This window comes from Lipotes vexillifer, unplaced genomic scaffold, assembly GCF_000442215.2.
Source record: "Lipotes vexillifer unplaced genomic scaffold, Lipotes_vexillifer_v1.1 scaffold652, whole genome shotgun sequence".
Classification (NCBI taxonomy): domain Eukaryota; kingdom Metazoa; phylum Chordata; class Mammalia; order Artiodactyla; family Lipotidae; genus Lipotes; species Lipotes vexillifer.
In genome coordinates, this window is record NW_006779703.1 from 236,438 (window position 1) to 246,987 (window position 10,550).

General features: G+C 49.0%; 1 protein-coding gene across 2 annotated transcripts in view; it reads right to left on the reverse strand.

The window, feature by feature from the left end:
* Positions 1-10,550, reverse strand: part of IFT54 (intraflagellar transport 54) — a 64,803-nt gene that overhangs the window by 49,138 nt on the left and 5,115 nt on the right. The window contains exons 4-8 of one of the 2 annotated variants that reach the window (XM_007452886.1): positions 9,590-9,733; positions 9,084-9,488; positions 6,607-6,678; positions 5,467-5,542; positions 831-926 (exon numbers count right to left, since the gene is read on the reverse strand). In XM_007452886.1, coding sequence (XP_007452948.1) covers positions 831-926; positions 5,467-5,542; positions 6,607-6,678; positions 9,084-9,488; positions 9,590-9,733 — 793 coding nt within the window. The remainder of the gene's footprint in view (positions 1-830; positions 927-5,466; positions 5,543-6,606; positions 6,679-9,083; positions 9,489-9,589; positions 9,734-10,550) is intronic. The other variant, XM_007452887.1, reaches the window with a different exon arrangement.

Sequence of the window (10,550 nt, forward strand, 5' to 3'; positions counted from 1 at the left end):
CTGAACCAGCGATGGAGCACACAGCTTGCAAACACACCCCTCTTAGAAAAGCAAAAACTAGTAAAGGCAGAACGCAAGTGCAGAAAGATGGGCTTATGGTTATTCTAGCTACAGTTACAGAATGTTAAAAAAAACAGGTAGATCCAAGGCAAGTTCAGCCTAGAAAAATTTTTATCTTTCCCTGGGGGGGCAAGATTTACACTATTTTTCCCCTCAAATGTCACTCAAGAATTGCCATGTTTCTGAAGAATTTACTTAAACATCACAGAAGACTACATACAGTTACAATCTTGGATCATCCCACCGAAATTCCACATCCGTACGTCTAATCACCCGGTATCAGCAGGGTGAGGATGTGCACACACGTCACACTGCCAGCCTCGAATGTAAAAGGTGTGCCACGGGGACACCTTCCCCGGGTGCTCCGAGCAAGCACTTTAAAATAGTTCTTGTGGACCATTTTCTTAACAGAACACAGCAGAGCATGCTGGAGAAGTGAAAGATAATTTCTCTAACTATCCACAACACTTTTTAAAATTCCAGGAGTAAGATGAAGAAAGCATTTTGACTTAGATGCAAAGATGTTCCACATGATAAAGCATGTAAAGGTTAACTTAAAGCTGAGTTAATCTTCTTTATCATAAAACGTAGCAAATTAAAGCAAACAGACTATCAAGTCACTTCTGTTCTTCAGTAGACTGTGGGAAAAAAGAAATCTCATGAACATTAAAGTGGTTAGAAAAATAAAGAATAATGATAACCACACTGAGATAGAAGTATTTCATACCAAAGTGGTGAGGAATTTAAACTAAAGAATATATTTTTCTTACCTATTTCTGAAGTTGTAGTTTCCTGATCTGGTTCATTATTTAATCCAGACACTATGGGGTCTAAAATTTTAGCTGAAATATCATCCTCCTTTCTTCCTGACATAAAACAGCGAACAACAGATTAAACTATTGCGAAGGTTTTTGCGTTTGGTTGCTTTGGTTGGGATTTACAAGGCTTTACGCCAGGGTCACCAACTGCCCCATCAACTCAACGGTCAACCCTCAGCCTCCACGGGACCCGTCTCGGAAGCGCTGGATGAGCCCCTCCCTCTCCGGAAGCCCCTGGCTTTCAGGGCGCTGGCTCTCCAACCCCCCCAACTTGCTGGCCTCTGTCTCCTCTGCCAGAGCCCTCTCCTCCTCTCCGACCCTCAAACCCTGGGCTCCACGCTCCCCGGAGGCCATTACTGCATGAAGGCCCGCGTGCTAATCTGGGAACCCCCAAGTTCTTCATTTTAACGTCAGCTTCTCCAGCTCTGCCCCTGAACCCCAGGCCCACACACCCGCCCACTGTCCCAACGCCTCCACCTGCTTGTCTCACAGGCATCTTGAACTTAACGCCTCTAGAACCGATCCGCCAACCAGCTTATCCCAAAGCCTTCCCCACTTCAATAAATGACACCACGGAGGTGCCGGACACCCCCGACCGATCCCACCTGTGATTCCTAACAGGCGCCGTGCAGTCCATCGGCGCCGCTGTCATCCCTTCCGTGAGAGCGGGCTACCCCGCCCCACCCCACCCCCGATCTCCGCAGCAGTGACCTTGGGTCCCAGACGTCATGGCCTCTCACCTGGACGCCACAGCACCGCCTAACTGCTCTCCAGCCTTCATTCCCGCCCCTGTAGTTTTAACGGGGGTGCTTCTCAGACCTAAGCCAGAGCCTGTTTCTGTCCTGCTGGGCACCCCCGGGACCTCGCTCCCACCTACTCCACCATGCCCCCAGCCTGCCCGCTCACGAGCCCCTTCTCCTGGCACCTGCCCTCTCTCTGCTCCAGCCTCACCACCCGGCTTCCAGTCACTCAAACAGGCAGGCCTATCCCCAGCTCGGGGCCTCTGGCCATTCCTGGACACCCACAGGTCATGTGCTCTGTGACGCTAGTGGACTCTGTCCGGACACCCCCTCCTCAGTGGCCCTCCCTGCCTACGCACCCCCTCCACCTCTCTCGGCTTCATCTCCCTTCAAAAGACTCACGGTTAACTAACACGAATGTATACATCCTGAGTTCTCTTTATTGTCTGTCTTCTTCTAGATCATACTCTCCACGAGGGCAGGTACTCCACAGATATTTGCAGAATTAAGAAAGGAAGGCTCACACGGACGATTTCGGCCAGTGAGGGAGTCACGGATGGGAGTCCACGCACGGCGGGGGCAGCCCCGTGGCTCAGACAAGGGGGCCCGCAGGTCCCCTGCCCCTGCTCCACTTGGGGCTGAGAACAGTGCTCTAGCACCCGGGCCCACGTCAAACAGGGCACATCTCCTCTGCACCACCCACAGGGCTCCGTCTGTTTACTGATCAAACGGAAGCAAGGGATCAGGTGGCTAAAGGTTTCCGGTCGCAAACGCTCACTCGCAGCCTCCCTGGGGTTCACTCAGTCTTACCGAGCTGTCTCCCGGTGTGTTCCTTCTTAGCTTTACTGCAGGAAGAGTTACGTTCTTTTTCAGGGGAGAGACTATTTTCACTGGTTCTAGAATCCCTTCTTCCTAACATGAAATTGCACAATGAAAATACATATTAAACTTAATTTGCGATGCTGCATATTATCGAACAAATGAAATTAAAATGCACCCACTAACTCAAAGTGATTTGCTCTGCTAGTCTCCACTGGTTAAGAATAAGCAAAAATTATCATATTCTTACGCAGAATGTTTTTTGGATCCTATAGGGATTCTAGTATGGCCTTAAGATTCTAAGTATGTCTAACAAACGTGATGCCCTCCCTCTCTAGTAAAGGCAAGGCTTCTCTCCTCGGCGGGAACACAGAGGGCCTGTGTCTCGCACAACTCCTGGGTGCTGGACCCTTCCCCTAATGCTACCTGCTAAAGCGAGGCAGCACGATAGGGCGCAGCGCCAGCTTTGCTGGGCAAGGACCCGGGGTGAGGTCAGTGCCCGGCTAGCAGAGGCAGGGAAGAAAGAGTTCACCAATTTGTCGACAGCTCAGTAAACCTTAATGTCATAAAGCTGGCAACTCTCTGATAACCAAATCTCTTAAAGATCAAATAAAAGGAACCCTACAGTTCAAGCTTACTGGTTAACTCCGGTGCTAACATCTTGAGTTATTAAAAAAGAAAAGCAGATGACATGACCATCAGCTTAGAAAATCAAAACATCAATGGAACAATTATGGGTTAAGGTTCAATACAAGCTAGATTTAAGATACATTTACAAAAATCAATAAAGGTTCTATGTTCCAACAATAATCACTAAAAATTAATGATGGGAAGAAAGATTCCATTTCCAAAAAAACTGAAAACAAAACAATCGAGCAATCCCTGACTGACAGACACACCCAAGCACCCAACACACGTCTCGGGAGACGAGGAGACCCCTGTCTAACTTGAAAGTAGAGGTATCCAATCTTCCCAGAATAACGAAAGCCTAAGTTTCACCCAAGTCCAATTACATCCTGATCCATTTGTTTTGTGGGAGGTGGGATTCTTTGACTCATGAAGTGATTACAAAATACATCTGGAAGAATAGCAAATAAAAGGGCTTAAAACGTCTTTGAAAGGAAAAATGATAGGGAACTAGTAGTGAAACAGAAAACAGTAGAGAAAAAACAAAAACAGGAACACCAGACTCCAGACTCCAAAAGGCATGTGGGGAGACCACAGAGCAGGAGGGAAGGGAACAATTATTTAGTAAGTGACCCTGGAACACCTGATGAGTTATTATGAAAAAATAAATTCAGAGCCTCATTTTATACCATGAATTAAAATAAGAGATAACCAAAAAGATTAAATATTAAAACGTATGACAAAACACAAAACTTCATCTCTCAAATCTCTGGAAAAACTACAGAAAAAAGACTGGTAGCTTCCAGTGCATAAAAATTAAACACCTAGGCAAGTCAGAAACCAAACAAAATTAGAATTAAAAAAGTGGAAAAAAATATAAGAAACAAATACTTATTTAAAAATCGGCAGGGGGGTGGCGGTGGGATGAACTGGGAGATTGGGATTGACATACACACACTAATATGTATAAAATAGATACCTAATAAGAACCTGCTGTTAGCACAGGGAACTCCACTTCCCCGTACAGTAGAAACCAACCCAACACTGTAAAACAATTATACCCCAATAAAAAAATAAATACTTAAAAAAAAAACTGGCAGATGTCCTTAACATAGAGGGAGCTCACGCGAATTAAGAATGCTCAGACTGAGTGTTTTCCATCCACCAAAATCAGCAAAGCCTTTCAAACAAACCCCCGGAGAAGTTGTGGGGTAGAGGGTACAGACAGTGTCCACTGTAGCTAAAACCTTAAAATGTCCAACTGGCCCTCTGTGCCAGTAATTATACCCTGGGAACCTATCCCACAGAGATCGCCCAAAAGGAAGTTTCTGGCACAGAGAAGTTCACTAAAGCATTTGTCAACGTCAAAGAGCGGAACTTACCACCTAAGTTCAATTTCTCAGTGAAAAATTCCAACTACTACATTCTTGCCATACTTCTGTAAGTTTTACAGTTTAGGAAAAGGATGACTTTTCAGGAACTACTCTGCTCATTCAAAGTAACTTCACGCTTCCACTGAAAGCCTCCGACACTGCCGGCCTCCAACTGTCCTTCCCTGCACTGGACTGACATTCTTTCCCCACTTATCGGCTTGTCATAAGGAGATCGGTCTGTCATAAGGAGACACATCTTCGGGCAAACCCACGCCAGGCCCGTTTGCTTCAGCTTCAGCTTTTAGCATGACTGTCAGTGACATTTTCTGCTATGTTTTAAATGCATAAACATCACCTGTCTAAGGGCAGGATGCTCTTGATGTCCATCCTGCATCAGGACTAAACTTGCTTACCCATTCAGAAGAGTCAGTGAGACACGGATGACTGATAAATATTTCTGGAAAATTAACATTCAGTCACACCTTTTAGATTGGAACACAGATCACGCAGGTGTACTCTGCCCCTGGTGTCGTGAGCTCACACATGTGTGCAAGGGCATGCACATGCATGTGGGTGTGAAAGCCATATATCTTCATCATTTTCACACAGTCTTTGTTCATTCCTTCCAAAGGCAAATCTGCTTTCTAGTCACAGAAGCTTTTTCCTACTAGATGCTGTGACTAAAGCAAACAATCTAGTATTGGGTTTCCCTGGCGGCACAGTGGTTAAGCTGTGGCACGCAGGGGACATGGGTTCGAGCCCTGGTCCAGGAGGATCCCACATACTGTGGAGCAGCTAAGCCTGCGTGCCACAACTTCTGAAGCCCGTGCGTCTACAGCCCATGCTCCACAACAAGAGAAACCACCGCAATAAGAAGCCTGCGCACCACAACGAAGAGTAGCCCCCGCTTGCCACAACCAGAGAAAAGCCTGTGCGCAGCAACGAAGACCCAACGCAGCCAAAAATAAAATAAATTAGAAAAAAGAATTTAGTATTTTCAGCTACATTGTATGATAAATTTTGCAGTACCTTCCACTGAATTTTTGGATCGCCGTTTTGATGTCTTTGTTGTCACTGACCTGGATGCTCTAGTGGAAATCTCAGTCTTAAAGAAAAGAGAATGAAAAAAAAAATTAATTGATGCACCACAGAGCAACACCATGAGCAGATTTATTATTCAAGCTCAAGGAAGAACAAATAGGAAACACAACAACATCCGTACGCATTCAAAGGGGAACTGACTCCAAGTCAGTGCAGCTAAGCACTTAAGACCTAAGAGTGTGAATTAGAAGGAAGCTGAAAGCTCTTTCACTCTAAATGCAGAATTCCACTTTTTGGTACAGCCCTAAAAAGGTCAGCCGTCCACTGACCATACCTTGAGAATCACTGTCTCATCAGATGAGTTTATGGGGACTCAACTTCTGTCGCTATATGCTTAATTACCTCAATGCATTTGTGAACAACTCTGAGAGGGAAAACGTACACGATGTGTTTAAACAGAGTGTAAATCAGAGAAAACAGCACATCCCGTCCCTCCCACCGCTGGCTCAGTTCCCTGGCCCGACCCCTCCCTCAACCTGCCATGAGGGCCTCTTAACTAGCCTCCCAGCCTCCACTCCATGCCTGTCCATCTTGCCCGTGGCTGCCCGGATATACTTCCTGAAATGCAAACTGGACGATGAAGTTGGGGTGAGTCTAACCTCCCCAAGCCAGCCCGGCCTGGCCCGGACCTCACCCACAGGAACTGCACTGCAGGGTCCCACCGGGCCAGGCAGAGCTTGAACGGGTCCCTCCGGCCGGCCCTCCGGTCCCTGTCTGCCTCGTGACTTAATCCTCTCCCAGACTCCTCCGAAGTGCCACCTCCATCCTCTCCCAAATGACTGCCTTACCCCTCTGTACACCGTACATCATACTTGTCACATAAAGGTACGAGGAGACCCAAGAGTCCACCGCAGAGAAGAAGCCGATAAACACACCCCACCTACTTTACAGGCAGTAAACCATTTAAAGCGGTACTTTTACAACAAAATAAATATGGACCTATTGTGTGTGAGCCTCCGCCATGCCCCACCCCGTGCCTCCGTGGACTGGGGGTGGACCACACACAGCACTTACTATTTCAACACAGCTACGGGTTTATGTCTCTCAAAATTATTTTTTCAAGTTTACCTCTGTTTCAGCTTTGGAGTCTTTGAAAGATCCATCTGACGACTTTTTAGACATCTCTCCTGAGCTTGAGGACTATAAAAAAAAATTTTTTTTTCAAACTCTAGAATTACTCAAGTCTGTAACATCTAAAAACGCGCCGAGATGTTTTCTCTAACACTGACGAACAACAAGATAACCCTTCACACGGGAGCACCGCGTCACATCCCAGCCCCGCCCCCTGCGGTCGCTGTGTGGCCTGGACCTCCAAAGGCCCATCCAAGATCTCCGCCCACTGGGGGCTGACCAGGAGGCCAAGGGCAGCAGGGGCAGGGCCTCGCAGGGAACCGCAGGGAGCAGTGTCTCCCAGGCCCACGCACGCGGTCCCTACGCCAGGCCAGACTTCTCAGAGACGTTCCAGGGACACACAGGGAATCTGGAAACGAGGGAGTCGCCCACTCCTATCTTCTGTGAGGGAACCACTCTCACCTCCCAATGGAGTGGTTCTTTTTGAGCAAAGTCTCCAGACGCTACATCAGGAAAGCACTCTCAAAACAAAAATGACGTGAAAACTGTAAGCATGTTAAATCAACACCTTAAAAAATCTCACACTTAAATCAACTCTCAGAAAGACATATCTCGACATAAGGAGCAGAAGAGACACAATCACTGAGATTCTCCTCCATGAAAAGCATTGGATGCCTGTTGAATACTTCAACAATTAACTGTCCTCGTGACTTAACTATGAAGGTAGCAGACTGTATCCAAAGTAGTTTCCTGTGCGGGCCGGGCTCTGTGCCTTGGGTCCCCCCCGCCCAGAGTGCTCAGTTCCCTGCAGACATGGGAGGAGGGCAGCACCCACACGTGGCCACTCTGACCTCAGACTCATCCTCCACTGCCACACGGGGACACACCCGTGACTTCTCAGAGTGCCTTCACATCTGCTGTTTCACAGGCTGAGAATGTCTCACCATCGTCTCTTCTAAGTCATGGGATTCGACTGGAGGCTGCAGACTGCCCGGCAGGGCCCAGGTGAGAGCCGAGTCTCCTCTTCCCTGGAGCTGCCCTCCCAGAAGCCTCGAGGCTCGGCTCTCTGGGGGTCCCATCACTCCTGGGGGAGAGAGCAACCTGCCCCCAGAGCCTGTTCCACAAAGGAGCCCCAGACAGACACAGAAGGGCCAGTCCAGCAAAATCACCACAACAGGTCTATGAACACCTGCCTTCAGCCAACAAGGGCCAGCTGGGAGCAGGAACACAGTCCGTTCACCCTGATCTCACACACTTAAACAAAACCGTCCCTCGCTCATGGCTACAATACGTCCCATGTATCCACCTATAAAAGTTCTCTTTGGAACTGTCTCTCTACTTAAAAAACCAGTCACACCACCAGCAACCTCAGTGAACATCACGGGTGGGACACTGGGTCTGAAGGCCTGGAGGGCTGAGAAGGTGCCCCAGGCAGGGGCTGCCTCATGCACAGTAAAGTGCACTAGAATGTTTGAGCACCACACTAAAACCGGCTCAGTGAAAAAGACTTTTCTTAGACCTCTAAAAAGAAGCAAAAGACGGGGAAGGTCTTTGTTATTTCTAAAACTCCTACGGGAAACCAGGCTTTTATGATACATGTGCCGTGGTGGGTTACATGACTCCAGGGTGTCCCTGGGAGACCCCAGGGTCCCAGGTAGCATACCGACAGCCAACAGAACCACCGAGCAGACCAGCTTCCAGGCCTGGCGCGCAGTCCGTCCCACGGGGCCCGCTCACCTCCCGGTGCCAGGGATGCGAGGCCACAAAACCAGAGGCCAGCTCGGCGGGAAAGAGCAAGCTGGCCGCTCACCGCCTGGTGCCTCACTCAGCAGACCTTGTACTTTCCAGACCTCAGCTTCCTCCTTTCTAGCAGCTGGAGACCAGTGGATTTCCAGGACCTGCCCAGGACACTTTACAGTTATCTGATGTCCCTGCAAGAACCAGCATTTGCAATGCCAGCCCTGCCAGGAGACTTACCCTATCTACAGCGGGTCCGAAATAACCTGCACATCTAGAAAACAGTGTCTGAAACCAAAAGAATTTTCTGGAAAACCCTAAATTTCCCTGAAAATTTAATTAAACAAGAATTCAGTAAACTGAGGTCTCATTTTATTCATCTGCTAATGCTTCAGAAACTTAGAAAGTATCCCTAATCCTTAATAAACGCAGCCATGCCCACACCCCGGGGACCCCCCACACTGAGGCTGCCTGGAAACGCTGCTCACAAAGCCACAGGACCCACTGATCCCCAATCTCCAGGAGAACGCCCAAAGGCACACACACACACAGCAGACAGGAAAAGCAAAAACCAGTATCACTTTAAGGTTCTCCTAGGAATCCACGACTGTCAGAATTTTAAATTGGTGATAAAGAAATCCAGTTTCCTAATCCACTACAACCAAGACCAAAGTCATTGTGGAGAACACCACGAACCCTTTCTAAGTTAAAGGCAGAGGTTTTCCAACAGGACTTACCTTTCTCCCCGGCTTCTCGCGCTCGTGGCTCCTCTCCCCGTCGGGGTCCCAGGAGCGCTGCCCGTCCCGCACCCTCTGCCGGGGCCGCTCCCGGCCCTTGTGTCGCTCGCGCTCGCTCTCCCGGTCTTTCCACGTCTCCTCCTTTCCGCCCTCGTTCTTCCGCCCACTCTCCCGCTCTGCGTCCTTGCCCCTGGTCCTCTCCAGCCGGGCCCCGTTCTTGGCCCGCTCGCTCTCCCCTTCGTGGCACTTGTCTCTCTCGGGATCTTTGTGTCTGTCTCGGTCATTCTCCTTGGCCTTTTCCCTGTCCCTTTCCTTTTCTCTTGGTTTGCTTTCTTCCTTTAATTCCTCTTTCTGTCTTCGACCTCCACTTGTATTTCTCTCGTTTATTTCAGAGTTTCTTCTATCCTAGGAAAAAAAAAAAAGCTGGATGACAATATCACTTATGTCTACCTGAACCACAAAAAGCCTCATTATTTCATTTTCAGATGCACGCAACTTGCATTCACCTCTTTATCCTTACGAACCCTGGACGCTTCCTCCTGCACGTTCTTATTATCCAATTCTTGAGGTTTCGACGTCAGTGAGGACCTTCCTTTTGTTTCCGCCTTCTCTCTGGCTAACACTCTCTTCACCGCGTCGTCGCTGGAGAGCTTGTCCCAACATGAGGAAATAAAATGCAAGGTTGCGATGAAATTAGTACATTTAATAAACATGAATGTCAACATTCAAAGATTGCTCATTAAACGGAATCTTTGTCTCCTAATGGATTTCCAAGGATAAAAAAAAAAAAGGAAATGAACGTTACCACAGACAACGTACAGCATCTCCTCTAACCGTCCCCTCCAGCAGTCCTGCGGTAACAGCACAGTCCACTCAAGCTAAATGAATCCTGGGTCCTTTCTACCCGAGCTGCCAAGCGTGGACGTGTGTGCTGTTCAAGGACACCAAAGCTGACCACACGACTCTACGGCACCCTTCACTTCTCACGGGGCCACAGAGGCCCAGCACCGAAAGGGCCTAAGGAATGATCTAACCGGAGCCCCATCAAATGCCAAAATCCCTTCTGCAGCATCCCTGACTGGCCCCCAGAGTCTCTGAACACCTCGGGTCAGGAACCCCACTGGCCCACACACTCCCGCTTTCCGCAAGCCTGCGCTGAGTGACTGCTACATGCCAGGCACTAGACCCCGGGCCGAGGACAGGCTGCACACCAGCGAGGCGGCCAAACACAACAACCAAAAGTCAGTGCGCTGGGGGAACACGACGGGGGTTCCAGCAAGAGCAGCCAATCCCACACGGCTCCCTGGAAGCAGCTCCGCACAGAGAAAGCAGCAGCACAAGCGAGGGAGGAATGAGACCAGGGCAGGAGACCTCAGGGGAGCAGGCACAAGGTGAGAGATGCGAGAAAAGGACCGGAGGAGAGGGGCGTCGTGAGCGGCGCACGGAGCCGGGGGCGAGGCGTTCAGC